At 48.2% G+C, this 18,613-nt stretch overlaps 1 protein-coding gene across 1 annotated transcript in view; it reads right to left on the reverse strand.

Annotated features, from left to right (window-relative positions):
* Nucleotides 1-8,129: 8,129 nt before the first annotated feature.
* Nucleotides 8,130-18,613, reverse strand: part of LOC143961296 (putative N-acetyltransferase 16) — a 98,375-nt gene continuing 87,891 nt past the window's right edge. The window contains exon 3 of the mRNA XM_077470548.1: nt 8,130-9,681. Coding sequence (XP_077326674.1) covers nt 9,055-9,681 — 627 coding nt within the window. The 3' untranslated portion in view covers nt 8,130-9,054. The remainder of the gene's footprint in view (nt 9,682-18,613) is intronic.

Raw genomic sequence — 18,613 nt, forward strand, 5'->3', positions numbered from 1 at the left:
TGTAGACTTCCCCCCCCCAGGACCTCTTTTGTCCCTGGGGTTGACTCTGAGATTAAACTTTTGAGCCTGACGGAAGAGGCTGTTGCGACTGTCTTGATGCTGATGCCCCTGGCACTGGAGAAAGAGCCAGTTTAACCACTTGCTTACTGGGCACTTAAACCCCCCTCAGTCCCAGACCAATTTTCAGCTTTCAGCGCTGATGCACTTTGAGTGACAATTACGCGGTCATACAACACTGTACCCAAATGAAATTTTTATCATTTTTTTCCCACAAATAGAGCTTTCTTTTGGTGGTATTTAGTTACAGCTCGGAGTTTTATTTTTTGCTAAACAAACAAAAAAAGATGCAAAAAAAAAAAAAAAAATCATGTTTTAATAGTTTGTTATAAAATTTTGCAAACGGGTCATTTTTCTCCTTCATTGAAGTGCGCTGATTAGGCGGCACTGATAGGCTGCATTGGTGGGCACTGATGGGCTGCATTGGTGGGCACTGATGGGCTGCATTGGTGGGCACTGATAGGCTGCACCGGTGGGCACTGATAGGCATAGTTAAGGCGGCACTAATAGGCACAGATAAGGCGGCACCGATGGGCACAGATAAGGCGGCACTGATGGGCAAAGATGGGCACAGATAAGATGGCACGGATGGGTGGCACGGATAAGTGGCACGGATGGGTGGCACGGATGGGCACTGATAGGTACCACAGATAGATGGGACTGATGGGCACTGATAGGTGGCACTGATAGGTGGCTCTGATAGGTGGCACTGCTGGGCACTGATGGGCGGCACTGCTGGGCACTGATGGGCGGCACTGCTGGGCACTGATGGGCGGCACTGGGGTGCAGCACCTTTGATGCAGATTGGGTGGCACTGTGGGGTGGCACTGTGGGTGGCACTGTGGGCACTATGGGCACTGACGGGGGGCACTGACGGGGGGCACTTACTTTTGCTTTTATTTTACTTCAGGATGGCACTGCGGGAGGCAGGTGGGCACAGGCAGGTGGCAGGTGGTCCCTTGTATTGATGGCCGTGATCGGGACTGATGTCCCGATCACGGCCGCCGGTGATCGGCTTTTTTTTTCTCTCCTCGCGCTGTCAGCGCGAGGAGGAATAATAGCCGATTACCGGCTCCGTTCTATCACATGATCAGCTGTCATTGGCTGACAGCTGATCACGTGATAAGGGGTCGGGATCGACCCCTTACACGGATCGGTGATCAGGCGAGTCTCACGGACTCGCCGATCACAGAGCGCGCCGCGCGCGCCCCTCAGGGGGCGCGCAGGCCGCTCGTAACCGGGACGACGTCAATAGACGTAGTCCCGGAAATGTAGGTCCGCGCTAATGCCGTCATTTGGCAATAGCGCGGATCTGAAGTGGTTAAAGGAGGGATGTTTACTCCTTTTTTTAACTGGCAAAAGGGTGCTTTTCCCACTAGAGATCCTTTGGATATAATTGTCCAAATCCTCCCTGAACTGTCTTGAACCACGAAAAGGAAACCCAGCCAGGAGCTTCTTACATGGTGATTTGGCTGACCAATATTTCAACCATAAGATTCTGCACATATGTGCCAACTCAAGTGTAAGGGGAGAGATCTGAAGGATAGAATCTCTGATTGCGTCAACAGCAAAACACAAAGCCGCTGGTAGGTTGGCCAACCCCCGGGCTTGCTGTTCAGGTAAAACTATGAACACCTGTTTAACATGGTCTCTCAAGTATTGACAAACTCCAATTGATGCCACTCCAGGTTGAGCCATTGAACCTGCCAAGGAGAAAAAGTTTTTTTAACAGGAATTACAATTTTTTTTATCAGTTGGATCCCTAAGCATCTGAGCGTTGTCAACAGGACAAGTCAAACTTTTATTTACGGATATGGCGACATCAATCGCCGGTATACCCCACATCTTAGTAAAGTTTTCCTCCATAGGATAAAGTGTTGAAAACTTTTTAGGAGGGAAAAAATGTTAATCTGAGTGATCCCACTCAGAATAAATAAGCTTTTCCAGTAAACTATGAACAGGAAAGGCATGTGCAGTTTGAGGAGGCTTCAGTGAGCCCAAACAAGAGGAGGGTTCTTTAACTGACTCAAATACAGCAACTTAAATGTGGAGTGGACCAATCCAGCAAGAATTTGCACCAACACCTTCTCATCCTGAGAAGCTGAAGAGAGCCCTTCTCCACTTGATTCCTCAGCAGATGACTCATCAGTCTCATCCCAGTCTTCTGAGGGCAATTCCTCTCCTTTTTCCCCAAGTTACTCTGTTTGAGGGTCCTGGGTGGCGGAGGGGGACCTAGTGCGTTTTCTTCCACTGAGTGAAGATGCGATTAAGGCCACTAATTTTTACTCTAATCCATTTATGGTTGAGGAAAAAACCTCCTGCATAATGTATACAGGGGCTGAAGTGCCAGAAGCAGTTGTAGCCCCTGACCCCGATGGCTGACCCTGGCCAGCTTCCCCAGGTCCTTCAGGGGGGGAAGGTGCTGCAGAGGGGGGTTCCTCAGAGCCTGAGGGGATCCCTTTGAGCCCCTATTTCTCAGGGTATTTGTACCGCTTATGCCCATAGTGCCAAGCAACAAAATGTAGAGGTACCACAAAAATGCACTGACTGCTGAGCAATGTAGATCAGCAACCCCCACTGCTACCAAGACTCAGTCTGGTGCTTAAGTAAATGCTGCCTGGGAATGCCTGTGTCCCACACATGCGCCCATCTGCTCTGTGTCCCTCCATAAGCCGTGTGCATCTGAAAAAGAGTGCACTTTATAGCTAGTGTAGCCAGCAATGTGGGCGTCTAACCACGCCGTCGTCGCATTAATGCTCTGCCCCCACTCTTCCAACCACCCCTCCACCCCCTCACTTTTTTCAAAAATAATCGCTTTCCTGCACGAGCCAAGGCTCTGATCTCTGAGCAAGCATGGAGGGGAGGCTGGGGCGGAGGAAAGAAAAGGGCCAGTGGATGTGAAGCCGCTCCCTGCTAAGGCTCACTCCGGTTCCCTAAACCGTGGGGGAAGAATCCCTGAAGGAAAGAACCCCCCTACCCACATCCTACCTGAAGCATGGCTGGAGGAATGTACAGTGTGGACACTGAGACAGACAGATCAGGCATGAAAGGTATGTGCTCTTGCCAGCCCCCAGTGGCGACTTTAGGCATAGCATACATTTACTTAAAGGAGAAAACCTACTAGAATTAGAAAAATTTTTGAGGAGTCTCCCTTACATTATCTAGCTGCAGGGTTCTGTGTAACAGACCCAATCTTCACCTCTCACAGTGGGCTCCGTTTAGAGAAAAAACCTTCAGAAACTAGGGCCCCCTTGAATAGGGGGATCTGCAGTTCTGGGCCTGTAAAGCACCCGCCAGGGATATGTCTGAAAAAAACAAATACTGGATGCCGGGGTCCAGCTCTCTAAAAGAGAAGCGTTACAGGTAAAACCTTGTTTCTTCAGATTTGAGGCCCGGATATCCTCCAATTCAGCCTGGAAAAGACACCTTGAATGGATCCGATTGCACGGCTTGCCCCAGTGAGGATATTCCAGCGGAGCTCAGCACAGCACATCTTTACTCGTGGCCAACACCTAAGACACTGGCGAAAAAACGGAGGTACTCCCAGTAAGGGAGGGGGTTGAACTTCCTGTCTAGGGTGTGCCAGTTTCCAATCACCTAGCGATACCCTATATAACCCATCAGTGATTACTGAGACTTTCTGTTCCGTGATGTACGAGAAAGAAAGTATGGTTTGTAAATATATTTAGGGTTTATTGTTAATAAAATGGCCGGTACGACCAAGTTTACTCCAAAAGGGTGTCGTCTGGTTATTTAAGTGGTAAACATAATAGTAGGCTATGTGCAAAGGTATTAGGCCAGCTTGCATCTGTCTTACCATAGTCAAGTGATTTCCCTAACTATAGATAGCCTGCACTAAGTGAAAGTCTATTCTGAAATGTGACTCATATCTCAATTGTACAGGAGTGGTACTGCTTACGGATCCTGTTGGGAGGAAGCCATCTTCACATCCTCCACTCGCCATTTGTGAAAAGTGGATACATTGTGGCACATGGCAAGAACTGACATCTTGGACTTGGATAAACACCTTAGCATGTTAGAGGTGGTTTGGAAGCAGCACAGCTATTCCCCAACCCTCTCCTCTATTTTGTGTAATTGCTTCGGTCTTTAAAAAAAATAAAATAACCCGGAATGGACATCAGAGACCTTTTTCTTTCCAAAAGGTGGATGTGCCGTGTGTTGGCAAAGGGCTGGACATTTGGGTGAGCATTCTCCATCTCAAATAGACACATATCCAACTAGACCCAAGAGAAATACATGAACCACTTGCGGACCACCCGCCGCCATTTTACGTTACTATTTTGGGTACTCCATTAGCAATTCACACGGAGGGGGGCAGGATCTGGGGGATCCCCTTGTTAAAGGGGGCTTCCAGATTCTGATAAGCCCACATACCCCCACAACAACTAAGCAAGGGTTGTAGGGATAAGGCTCTTTTCAGACCCCAAAGCACCCTCCCCATATTGAGGGCATGAGGCCTGGTACGGTTCAGGAGGGGGGGGGCGCTCTCTCGTTCCCCCCCCCCTTTTCCTGTGGCCTGCCAGGCTGTGTGCTCGGATAAGGGTCTGATATGGATTTTGGGGTGAGACACCTACGCCAATTTTTTTTTTTTTTTTTTGGCGCAGGGTTCCCCTTCATTTCCATATCAGACCTGAAGGGCCTTTAGGGGGACCCCCACACGATTTTCTTTTTACATTTTGGTTCGGGGTTCCCCTTAATATTTACACCAGACTCAAAGGGCCTTGTAATGGACTCTGTGTGGGGGGGGGGGGGTCACATGCTTTTTTTTTCAATGAGTTTTATATTGTATATTGCCAAATTTTATAGTTGTATATTGCCGAAACCCGACAATTCATTACAGCCGTGATCAGTTTTAAATGACAATTTTTCCTTTAGAAATTTCATTTTGCAGTGGTACTGTTCTAAAACACGGGAAAAATGTGCTACTTTACAGGCATACTATAGCCACCCCCCCCAGGTACAATATTTAAAGAAATATTTCATTTTTATTGTTTCACTTTAAGCATTAACAACATCATTGTGCCTTAAAAAAATAAAAAAACGTTTTTAAACATTTTTTGCATTGATATATTTCCCCTGGGGCAGGACCCGGGTCCCCAAACACTTTTTATGACAATAACTTGCATATAAGCCTTTAAAATTAGCACTTTTGATTTTACATGTTCGTATCCCATAGACTTTAACGGTGTTCCGGCGGCTTTCGAATTCGCCACGAACACAGCATATTGTTCGCTGTTTGGCAAACAGGCAAACTTAGGGATGAGCCTGATGTTCAAGTCGAACCTATTTGAGAACATTCTTGAAAATAGTGGGCTGAAGCTAGGAGGGGTTGCCTTGAATATTTAGGGGCCTTTAGCCAATCCCCAGGTTTTGGGCCTGGCAGGGAACGAAAAGAAGCCCTTAAAAAGGAGTTGTAAAGGCAGGTTTTTTTTTTTATCTTAATGCATTCTATGCAGCACCCCCTAATACCTACCTGAGCCCCATTTCTATTTAGCGATGTCCACGAGTCCCTCGGCCATCCGGGACTCCGATTCCTGATTGTCTGAGACACAGAAGCGGCGCCATTGGCTAACTGACTTTGACAGCAGTGGGAGCCAATCGAGAGAGAGAGAGAGAGAGAGGATGGGGCCGTACGGCAGCTCAGTGTCTGCATGGACACAGGGAGCTTCAGCTCAATTCAGGTGCCCCCATAGCAGGTGGCTTGCTGTGAGGGCACACGAGGGAGGGGCCAGGAGCACAGAAGAGGGACCCGAGAAGAGGGGGATCGGGGCTGCTCTGTGCAAAACCACTACACAGGGCAGGTAAGTATAGCATGTTTGTTATTTTTTTAAATTAGACTTTACAATCACTTTAAATAAACATGAGCCATGCCAGCAGGGGATTCGGGTGGAATATGGAGAAGCAGTTCTGAGGAGAGGCTGTTGGTGGCCCTTTACCTCGGTCTGGAGCTTGGGTGGCTGGCCTAGAAGGATCCCACCACAGAAGGCAGTTGGAGGGACCCTAACCGGAGAGGCAGCAGAGAGAACAAGGAGAGACTGTGTAGATCAGCACTGTGCAGGGACAGACAAAGGGAGAGACTGCCAGCTGTAGCAGTTCTCTTGAAGACATTGGCACATAGTCTTCATCTAAACTTGCCCTGGGGAGTCTCCATGTGTATGTCAGTCAGAAGGACTGGGAAGAGGAAGCATCCAGGTGGGCTGGCATTTCCTACAAGCAGTAGAACTGGGATCAGGGTCTACAGAAAAGGAGGTGGTGAGATGCTGTTCACTCATCATGTGCTACTTTACAAAGTGACTGAGTGTTCCTAGCCCATTTCCCATAAATCTTTACCCTATTCCAAATTGTCATCCCCCTAATAAAACAACAACAAAAACAAGCCAAAAGGTCTGATCACTGTGTCTGGTTGCAAGAAGGAAATGCTGTGTGACTGGCTTTACAGCAGTGAGGAACCCTAACATCAGAAACTCCTATGAGGGTAGTGCCGCTTAAAGGATTTGTAACCCACAGGTTGCCTTGACCTTGCAAGTCCTCCGACACCCCTGACACCCTGGGTTTAGACATTTTGTTGTGACCAGTGGCGGAATTATCAGGGTCGCAACAGTCGCAGTTGCGACTGGGCCCTGGAATTCCATCACTGTGGGGGGGCCCCGGCGTGGTTGCTATTCACAGGGCTGTGAGTGAAGAGCGTGTCTCATGTAAACAGCAGCACAGAGACATCGGCACTCGGGAGTGAAGTTTCATTTTCCCTTGTCCTCTCGCAAAACACACAGCTGATCCTGCTCCCCCTTCGGCCCCCCCTCCCTTCCTCTCCTCTCCTGTGTTCTCCGCGGGCATTCAGGTGTGAAGCTAACAAGCTCACATTTCCCGCGGAGAACACAGGAGAGGAGAAGAGGGGAGGGGGGGCCGAAGGGGGAGCAGGATCAGCTGTGTGTTTTGCGAGAGGACAAGGGAAAATGAAACTTCACTCCCGAGTGCCGGTGTCTCTGTGCTGCTGTTTACATGAGACACGCTCTTCACTCACAGCCGTGCTGACTCCTCTCCAGTGTGTGCAGAGACTCAGGAAGATCCCGCCGCCCATCAACATCATAGAGCTGCTGATCGCTGCCTCCTCCCAGGTGCGGGGGGGGGGTACAGAGATCTGCTGGGGGCCAAGGTGCACGGCGGAGTCCAGCAAGGTACAGAGAAACCTCTTTAAGGGGGGTGACTGTCTAGGGACCCTAAAGTAAGGGGGGCTCTCTGGGGACCCTAAATTAAGGGGGGGTATCTGGGGATCCTGATGTCCAGTACCACCGCCACCCCTCCTCCAGTACCACCACCACCACCACCGTGCTACCCACCTTCAGTACCACCGCCACCCCTCCTCCAGTACCACCCCCATGCTACCCACCTTCAGTACCACCGCCACCCCTCCTCCAGTACCACCACCACTGTGCCACCCACCTTCAGTACCACCGCCACCCACCTCCAGGACCACCGCCACCCCCTCTCCAGTACCACCACCATGCCACCCCCTCTCCAGTACCACCACCATGCCACCCACCTCCAGTACCACCACCACCCCTCTCCAGGACCACCATGCCTCTCCAGTACCACCACCCACCCTCTAGTACCACCACCGCCACCCACCTCCAGTACCACCGCCACCCCTCTCCAGGACCACCATGCCTCTCCAGTACCACCACTCACCCTCTAGTACCACCACCGCCACCCACCTCCAGTACCACCGCCACCCCTCTCCAGGACCACCATGCCGCTCCAGTACCATCGCCACCCTCCTCCAGTACCACCACCACCCACCTCCAGTACCACCGCCACCCACCTCCAGTACCACCACCCCTCTCCAGGACCACCACTGCACTGGTGACACAGGTTCCACTGGGGACACAGGTTGCACAGAAATGTTTTACTTTGTTGTACAGTGGAAAAAAATAAAGTATCAAAATCATGCTTTTCGGGGGGGGGGGGCCCTTCCTAATTTCTTGCACCGGGGCCCTGAGGTTTCTAGTTACGCCTCTGGTTGTGACCAAAAACACTTAAAAAGACACACACTCTTAAATGAAACATTTGAATCTTATTTATTGAGGTTTCAAAAGCATTAGGATTCAGTAACAAACTTGCAGGTTTACTATGACAAATAACCCGGATGGCAGAAAGAACAGACAAAAGAAACAATAACTGATTGTAATATATACAGTATGTAATGAGTACTTACACAAGATCATCAGGACCTGCTAGAATTGGGCTCTGTGGGTCCAGGCAAGTGGAGGGCAGGGAAATGACCCACTCGTGTCAGGCCACTCCTTTCTGTATCCCAACACCACAGGTCCAGAAAAGGTACAACATTGCATCTAATTCAATTCAAACAATTTAACTTTTAAGTCTTAAACCCGCGTACTTAGTATATAGAGTCCTGGGTGAAAGTAGGGCCTTATGGCACCAAAGGCTAATCCTTTGTGTGTTGGGGGGGTGGTGGGAGATACCTGGCTACACATGTAACAGGTAACAAAAAGGTGTCCACAACAAGTGTGTCAGTGGGGAGAAGGTGGCAGGACAGAGGACACATCACCAGCAGTAGCTCCTGTGGGGTAAGAGCTACCGATTATCAGTGAAAGTAAAAAAAAAAAAAAAAAAAAAAAAAAAAATCCTAAATTTTGGGTTGTCTCTAGAACAGTAATAAAAAAGGGGTAATCTTCCAATGGCCACACTTGTTCTGGTGAACTTTGTGACAACCAACAGTACTGGACAAATTTGAACAAATTTAAGGGTTGTCCAGAAATGTATCATTATGATAAACTTTGTGACAACCAAGGATTCCCTCTGTTTGGAGGAGTTTCCTCTCCATTCCCGTTTTGGCTATGGGACAGGAAGTGAAGGGGAATCTCCCTAATGGGACACAGATTGCAAAAAATACCCGACTCTGGTTATCCCACCCCCTTACTCTAGAAAAAAAAAAAAAGTTTTGCCATCGGTTCTACTTTACATGTCCATTTGTAAGACTATCTGTTCCTTTGTTAAAATGAATGGTATCAGTCCCCCCTGCAGTTGACTGAGTTCAGCTCGCAGACTCTCCTCTGCAAACATGTTACAGAAAATACTGCTTCCGGCAGCCAGGGACTGTATACACAACTTAAGTTGCTGTACGACATGCAACTTGGCACTTGCTGGGTCAGTGCCGAACATGTCAATATCAAGATATGTTGTATCTGCATAAGGCACTGGATATGCTGGAGTACCAAGGCTGAGGAACCCAACAGAAGAGGGTGGTAGGGATGGTGATCCTCTATTCATTTTGTTATCATGGTCAGTTTGTTGTTGCTCTGCACTGCTGCTTGCATTTTGAGCTTGTGAGTAAATCCAAGTGATTTTGCTTTCAAAAAGCATCTCCAAATTGGACCTATGGGTGGTAATAGGAAGCGATCCCTGGATCAGGAGACCCCCAGGAAGCAGATCTTCTGCAGTCTTTGTACGTTCGAAGAGTTTGAGAACTTCAGCAGGTTCCAGAATGGTGTAATTATTCAACTGGCCCTTTTTGTTCAGACGAGCCTCCAATAATCTGATGGCTTCCTCAAGCCGGCCAGACGGAAGGATCATAGACACCACAGCCTGGAGGAGAAAAGAGAATGGATGCATTAGGATGTAGGAAGCCTTTCCGTAGAACAATGGACAAAAAACAAAACAAAAAAAAAACAAAAAAAAAAAACCGACATTGATGATGTGGTCTGCTCCTAGCTCTTTGGTTTTTGGGAGCTCCCCTCAGAAAATTATTTGTTGATCCTGCCAAGAGATCCATTTCAATTTTCCATCTCCTTTAAACAGGAGTGACAATGGTGCTTGTTCTCCAGTGAAATCGCACAGCAGAGTCGTCACCATGTGGGCAGGGTAGTATTAGATGGACTTGTAAATGTAAATGGACTTTAAAGAGGCAAACAAACCAAATTAAAGCACTGCTCCAGTTAACACTTTATAAAGCTGTAGTAAAGTCCCCCATGCCGATTTATATCTTAGAATGAGACTTGAAGGTACAGTAAAGATCTCCTAAATGTGCACTGTTTAGGAGATATTTACTATGTTACATCTTACTGTTGCAGCAACCCTCGCACCCCCCAAATCTGCCATTGTGACAGCGAGCGGGGGATCTTCTCCCTGCGCTTGCTGTCAAAATATTAAAAGAAGCCCACCGGCTGTGCCAGTCATTCACGAGTTCTGTGAGTTCTGTGAATGGGAAAACTACAAGTACCCACAGTCTTTGCAGCTGTCTGCTTGTAATTCTCAATGAGCTACCAAGGCATTGTTGAGCACTCTAGGTCAGGGGTCTCAAACTGGTGGCCCTCCAGCTGTTGCAGAACTACAATTCCCATGAGGCATAGTAAAGCTGACAGTTAAAATCATGTCTCCCATAGGCAGAGGCATGATAGGACTTGTAGTTCCACAGCAGCTGGAGGGCCGCCAGTTTGAGACCCCTGCTCTAGGTAGTTCATTGATGCTTCCTGTCAGTGTGTAACTGGCTAGTGGCTACCCGTACGAGGTACGAGCAGACACTGAAAGTCTGCAAGAACCCTGCATTGCACCCATGATCTGCTGCTCACAGGTGCAATGTATTGCAGGTTCCTAGTAAAAAAAAAAGAATAACCTTTAAAAAAGGTAAATCTGCCATAATGTGCTAGTATGCGATGCAATATGACATCATCTGCACTGGCTTTATTACCGCTTTAGGCAGTCATCATACAGTGAGAGGAAAGAGTATTTGATCCCCTGCTGATATTGTATGTTTACCCACTGACAAAGAAATGATCGGTCTATAATTTTAATGGTAGGTGTGTTTTAACATTAAGAGACAGAATAACACAAATATCCAGAAAAATGCATAAAAAAAGTTATAAATTAATTTGCATTTTCATGAGTGAAATAAGCATTTGACGCCTTTGCAAAACATGACTTAGTACTTGGTGGCAAAATGCTTGTTGGAAATCGCAGAGGTCAGACGTTTCTTGTAGTTGGCCACTAGGTTTGCACACATCTCAGGAGGGATTTTGTCCCAATGCTCTTTGCAGATCCTCTCCAAGTCATTAAGGTTTTGAGGCCGACATTTGGTAACTTGAACCTTCAGCTACCTCTGCATATATTCTATGGGATTAAGGTTTGGAGACTGGCTAGGCCACTCCAGGACCTTAATGTGCTTCTTCTTGAGCCACTACTTTGTTGCCTTGGCAATATGTTTTGGGTCATTGTCATGCTGGAATACCCATCCACGACCCATTTTCAATGCCCTGGCTGAGGGAAGGAGGTTCTTGCCCAAGATTTGACAATACATGACCCCATCCATTGTCCCTTTGATGCGGTGAAGTTGTCATGTCCCCTTAGCAGAAAAACACCCCAAAGCATGATGTTTCCACCTCCATGTTGGACAGTGGGGATGGTGTTCTTGGGGTCATAGGCAGCATTCCTCCTCTTCCTTCAAACACGGCGAGTTGAGTTGATGCCAAAGAGCTCGATTTTGGTCTTATCTGACCCCAACACTTTCACCCAGTTCTCCTCTGAATCATTCAGATGTTCATTAGCAAACTTCAGATGGGCTTGTACATGTGCTTTGAGCAGGGGGGCCTTGTGGATGCTGTAGGATTTCAGTCCTTCACAGAATAGTGTTACCCAGTGGCTTTTTTAGAAGCACATGATTAGAGCCTGAGGTTCCAATTGGCTTGAAAAAAAAAAAAAAAAAAAAAAAAAGGGTGGGCTCGGGGTGCAGAGCACTGCGCCCTGAGCCCACCCAGTTGTGTGACAATAGCAAATATTCGCTATTGTCTTCCTGATTCTGCTCCTGACCAATCAAGAAGTGGGTCTTGAGACCAGTCACCCAATTGGCCGATAGGAGAAGCGATCCTATTGGTCGCCTAGGAGGAGGGAGGAGACACAGTGGAAGCCACTGTGATGCCAAGGAGGAGGCGCAGGGGAAGCTGCCGTCTGGAGGAAACGCTGCCTGCGACCTAGATGGGGCAAGTATAGATTGAAGAGTCTGGACAGCCGCACTCCGAGTCTGGATGCCGGTGACCCGATAGACCGGAGGTTCCTGTGGGTGCATTGTTTGTCGCTGCCCTCCCCCCAAAAAAATACCACCAGCCGCCACTGGTGTTACCAATTTTTTTTATTGGTTCCAGCTGCCTTGAGATCATTGACAAGATTCTCCTGCGTAGTTCTGGGCTGATTCCTCACCGCTCTCATGATCATTGAAACTCCACGAGGTGAGATCTTGCATGGAGCCCCAGACTGAGGGAGATTGGCAGTTATTTTGTGTTTCTTCCATTTGCAAAAAAAAATAAAAAAATCGCACCAACTGTTGTCACCCTCTCGCCAAGCTGCTTGGTGGTCTTGTAGCCCATTTCAGCCTTGTGTAGGTCTACAATCTTGTCCCTGACATCCTTGGACAGCTCTTGGTTTTGGCCATGGTGGAATGATTGGCATCTGATTGATTGCTTCTGTGGACAGGTGTCTTTTATACAGGTAACAAGCTGAGATTAGGAGCACTCCCTTTAAGAGTGCTCCTAATCTCAGCTCATTACCTGTATAGAAGACACCTGTGAGCCCTAAATCTTGCTGATTGATAAGGGATCAAATACTTATTTCACTCATTAAAATGCTAATCAATTTATAACTTTTTTTGAAATGTGTTTTTCTGGAATTTTTGTTACCGTCTCTCACTGTTAAAATAAACCTACCATTAAAATGATAGACTGATTTCTTTGTTAGTGGACAAATGTACAAAATCAGCAGGGGATCAAATACTTTTTTTCCCTCACTGACTGTTTTTTCCCCATCTGGCATAGGAAGTACAGGAAACAGAAAAACAAATCTACTGGCAGGCACAACAGCAAATAAAGCAATGGTGGGGGGGCTGGAAAAACCAAAACTGCCATGTTAATGGTATTGGCTATGTTAACCTTTCAGGGGTTTAATCCTATCCAAAACTATGTAAAACTTTACTTAACTTTAAAGCAATTTTGTCATTCCAAAAAAAATAATAAACTTCTATTAGGTATACAACATACAGGATGCAAGAGCTGCACATTCAATGTAGCAGCCTCTCAGTCCCTCCTACACCTGAATACCAAACCACCTGGATGGGCAAAGCTCATCTGCCCAACTATTGGTCCATCAATTTGATGGGATAACTCATGGGCATGCAAGGGGGTTACAACTGAGCTAGTTAGCTGCTGCTCTGGATGGGAGGGTTAGAACTAATGTTTTTCCCAGGTTGCTTGGTGAGTTTCTTTGGCTCCGACCCACTTTCTTGGCAAGTCATATCTGCCTTCTACACTGCCACTAACTTTTGGGAGCCTGCCATGATGTAGGATGTCCTTGGGACCTGGGGTTTGCCCCAAAGGCACCAGCAACTGGAGGATGCCACTGTTGGACCTTTTAGTACATTCACTCTACCATTGCAGGTATGCTAGGGCAGCACATAGGTAGGAAAAGGGCTGTAGTGACAAGAACTGTTTTATTTTATTTGTATGCTGAGTCTTTACTTAAAGAGGAGAGCCAGCTTTAAAAAAAAATTTTTTTTTAAAGTCAGCAGCTGCAAACACTGTAGCTGCTGACTTTTTAATAAGCAGACTTACCTGTCCAGAGCGCCCGCGATGTCGGCCGCCCAAGGCGGATCCGTCCCTCAGCTCTCGGGTCCTGGCGGCTTCACTGCCCGTTTCCTACTGCGCATGCGCGAGTCGCGCAGCGCTTTGTGAATGGGGCGCGCTGTGTTCTGGGACACACAGTTCCCAGAACACACAGTGCCCCATTACCCAGAAGACGCCGCATGGAGGAGAGAAGACCGAAGATCACCGTGGAGGAGGAAGAGGCAGATTAGGATGATATGCCTAGAAACAGGCATTTCTGGTAAGTTTAAAATAAAAAAAAAGTGTTTTTTCATTTTTTTCTGATTTTTTGCTAAATTTTTATGTATTTTTGTTTTAAGTAAAGCATTGAAACTTTGCCTTCTGTCTGTTCTGAAGTCTTTTAAAAGGAGTGCAATGCAAGTAACCAGCACATTTCTACAGTTTTTGGGTCACTAGCATATTGGGGTATCAAGAGACAGCACTTAAGAGTCATCCTGATGCAGTATAGAAGTGGTTACCATGTATAATGGAAGTCTACAGTCAGTTAATGAAACCTGTTAGTAGGATGTACCAGTTATATGTAGAACAGCCTCTAGCAGCGAGCAGGGGTGGCTCGTCCATTAAGGGCGCACAGGAGCCGCTGCCCCCGCATCCAGCACCGCCCAGTGCCACCCCTCCTATCAATGAGTCCGGCCCCTTGCAGGGTGCCAGACACATGGATTCCAATGGAGAGGGCATTTTTTTTGAGCACGTGATTAGCCCTAATCTGCTTCAAATGGGGCTCAGGGAGCAGACCACTGCGCTCTGAGCCCACCCAGGTGTTTTACATAGTGAATTAATATTCGCTATTGCAACGCTGACCCTTCTGCTGGCCAATCAGGAAGTGGGTCTGAGACCCATCACCCAAGTGGCTGAAGGTACAGGCAATCCTATTGAAGGCCTAGGAGGAGGGGGGGCGGCAAACAGTGCACAGCCAGCAAACCACCCCTCCCCCGGTCGGGTCACTTTCATCTCCCCAGCGGCCGCAACACTTACTGCGGGCTTCCCTCAGGGCGACCATCGTTTATCCTGCAGTTGCGTCTCTCCTCCCTCCTCCTCCCGGTGGCCAGCCTAACTTCCCTCCAGACAACAGACGGACAGCCTGCTAGCTTCCTCTGCATCTCCTCTCCTCCTTCTAGGCCTCCAATAGGATCGCTTGTACCTTCAAACAATCGGGTGACAGGTCCCACTTCTCGATTGGTTAGTGTTACAGTAGCGAATAAAAAAAGAAAATATCACCGGCCGCCACTGGCAGCGAGGGAAATGTTGTCGACTGTCTTTCTGCAAATTTACAAAAGCCTGCGATATTGATAACACTAAACTGTGGCAAAAAGGAACTAGACGAGGGTGAGCTTTTCTATGTGCCAAAAGGCCACTTACAGTATCTCACAAAGGTGAGTACACCCCTCACATTTTTGTAGCTATTTTCTTCTATCTTTTCATGTGACAACACTGAAGAAATGACACTTTGCTACAATGTAAAGTAGTGAGTGTACAGCTTGTATAACAGTGTAAATCTGCTGTCCCCTCAAAATAACTCAACACAGCCATTAATGTCTAAACCGCTGGCAACCAGTGGCGGAATTATCAGGGTCGCACCAGTCACATTTGTGACTGGGCCCTCGAGTTCCGCCACTGTAGGGGGGCCCGCCGCCCGGGAAATAGTCATTTACACGGAGAGTCCCGGTTAGCTTCGCCCATCCTTTCCAACTGTTCCACCCATCCTCCCCGGCCATCCTCTGCTCCCGCACTCACGGGGACAGTCCCCGCCCGCGTCGCCCATCCTCTGTGCCTGCACAGTCTCCGCCCATCTTCTCTGTCCAGGCCGCTCCGCCCATCTTCTCCAGCCACACCTTCACTCACAGGCTCTGCCCAGCCTCTCTGCTCGCCCAAACAAGACCAAGCAAGGATGAGCAACAAAGTGATCTGAAAGTGAGTGGCACCCATCGCTTAATAACACTGTCACTGATACCCCCTCCACACCATTACTGCCACTGATACCCCCCTCCACTGCTGCCACTGATACCCCCCACACCACCACAACTGCCACTGATGCCACCCACACCACCGCTACTGTCACTGATACCCCCCACACACCACCACTACTGCCACTGATACCCCCCACACACCACCACTACTGCCACTGATACCCCCCACACCACCACAACTGCCACTGATGCCACCCACACCACCGCTACTGTCACTGATGCCCCCCACACCACCGCTACTGTCACTGATGCCCCCCACACCACCGCTACTGTCACTGATGCCCCCCACACCACCGTTACTGTCACTGATACCCCCCACACACCACCACTACTGCCACTGATACCCCCCACACCACCACAACTGCCACTGATGCCACCCACACCACCACCATTACTGCCACTGATGCCCCCCACACCACCACAACTGCCACTGATGCCCCCCACACCACCACAACTGCCACTGATGCCCCCCACACCACCGCTACTGCCACTGATGCCCCCCACACCACCGCTACTGCCACTGATACCCCTTACACCAATGCTACTGCCACTGATACCCCCCACACACCACCACTACTGACACTGATATCCCCTACACCACCGCTACTGCCACTTATACCCCCACACACCACCGCTACTGCCACTGATACCCCCCCACACACCACCGCTACTGCCACTGATACCCCCCCACACACCACCGCTACTGCCACTGATACCCCCCCCACACACCAACACTACTGCCACTTATACCCCCCACACACCACCACTACTGCCCCTTATACTCCCCCAACAGCACCATTACTGCCACTGATACCTCCTCCCCCCCACACCACCACCACTAATACCCCCCACACCACCACAACCACTGATCCACCCCACGATGACCACTACTGCCACTGATCCACCCCACCATGACCGCTGCTGCCACTGATCCCATCCTGCAACCACCATCCTTGCCACTGATACCATTCCCCTCCCCACCACTCATAAAAATCCCACCCCCCCAACCACCACCTTCACCACACATCCCATCCTCCCATATATAAAGATTTTTGCGGCACAAATCAGCACAAACTAATGGTATATTTTTATTCAGGTTTTACAAACATGGGGTGTCAACTTCACACAGCTCCCAAACACACCTCCAGGATGACCACTGGCTTGCTAAAGAAGTTCAGGGTAAAGGTGATGGACTGGCCAAGCATGTCTCCAGACCTATTGAGCATCTGTGGGGTATCCTCAAATGGAAGGTGGAGGAGCGCAAGGTCTCTAACATCCACCAGCTCCGTGATGCCATCATGGAGGAGTGGAAGAGGACTCCAGTGGCAACCTGTGAAGCTCTGGTGAACTCCATGCCCAAGAGGGTTAAGGCCATGCTGGAAAATAATGGTGGCCATACAAAATATTAATGCTTTGGGCCCAATTTGGACTTTCACTTAGGGGTGTACTCACTTTTGTTGCCAGCAGTTTACACATTAATGGCTGCGTGTGAAGTTATTTTGATGAGACAGCAAATTTACACTGTTATACAAGCTGTACACTCACTACTTTACATTGTAGCAAAGTGTCATTTCTTCAGTGTTTGTCACATGAAAAGATAAAATAAAATATTTACAAAAATGTGAGGGTGTACTCACTTTTGTGAGATACTGCATCTAAAACTTTATATAGAGAGGGCGGTTTGGGACTTTGAATGAGACATGAAGTCACTATAGAAAAAAAAAAAAAGTTTATTTTTCTACAGCCATAAATGACAAAACATGTAGCAATAATTACATACCTGAGAGGTATGGGAAAAACGTAGTAATGGCAAAACCATGCTAATAATTATTGGTACATATAAAAAAAAATATGTATCATAGCACATTGCATGGTACAGTATGAGAAAGATCAAAAGATCACTTGGGACAATTGTATAGTAGAGTCTAGAGTATAATATATTAAAAACATGTAGAGCCATCTGTGTAGGCATATAGCATCTATGTAATACTGAAGCGTTTCGTGGGATAGTACCAAGCTTTCTCTTCTCAAGCTTTTTTTTCAATACTCACGGTCACAGCTCAGGGTTTTATTGACCTTTTATATTCTGTTGATTTTTTTTCCCCCTATTTGGATAATGGATGCAAAGGACAGGAATGGCATCCCTAGATACTCACGTTGGTTTGGTGTATGCGACCAGAGGGTGAGGACTAGGGATGAGCTTCGTGTTCAAGTCGAACATACGTTCCACTCGAACATCAGCTGTTCGCCCGTTCTGCGAATTCCGAACATTATGGGCCGGTCGCGCCAAATTCGTGTGGCGCTCACGGCCCACGATGCACTGCGTCATCGCAGTGCATTGCTGGCTCATGATTGGCCAAGCATGCACTGTGACCCCGCATGCTTGGCCAATCACAGCGCCAGCAGCGAGGAGAGCCATGATTGGCCACAGGCAGGATGCCTGTGGCCAATCATAGCTCAGGCTGTGTAGTACACGCCCCACACTATATAAGGCCGCCAGCGCGGCGGCCTTGTGTAGTGTGTTGGCGTCTGAAGCAGTTAGTGGGTGTTCTGTGTACCTTCAACACAGTACACACCGATCGTTATCGGCCGATTTTCGATCTTGCTCTTCTGTAGTGGTTGTTGTCTGCGTGCTCTGACTGCAGTATACACCGCTATATTCACCTCACCTATATAGCTAGTGATCTATCTTTTATAATAGAGCTTGCAGTCAGTAGTGTTAGGAGCTTGTGCGTGCTGTCTGCGTGCTCTGTACCCAGTACACACCGCTATATCCACCTACATAGCTCTTCTCTATTTGAGCCCACTTGCCATCTGCAGGAGTTATTGGAAGTTGTGTGTGCCTCCAGCACAGCACAGTATACATCTGTATATACCCCTTTATCTCTGGTGTTCTATAATAAAGGC

This window comes from Lithobates pipiens, unplaced genomic scaffold, assembly GCF_037356315.1.
Source record: "Lithobates pipiens isolate NorthernLeopardFrog02 unplaced genomic scaffold, aLitPip1_a1.2 Scaffold_8, whole genome shotgun sequence".
NCBI lineage: Eukaryota > Metazoa > Chordata > Amphibia > Anura > Ranidae > Lithobates > Lithobates pipiens.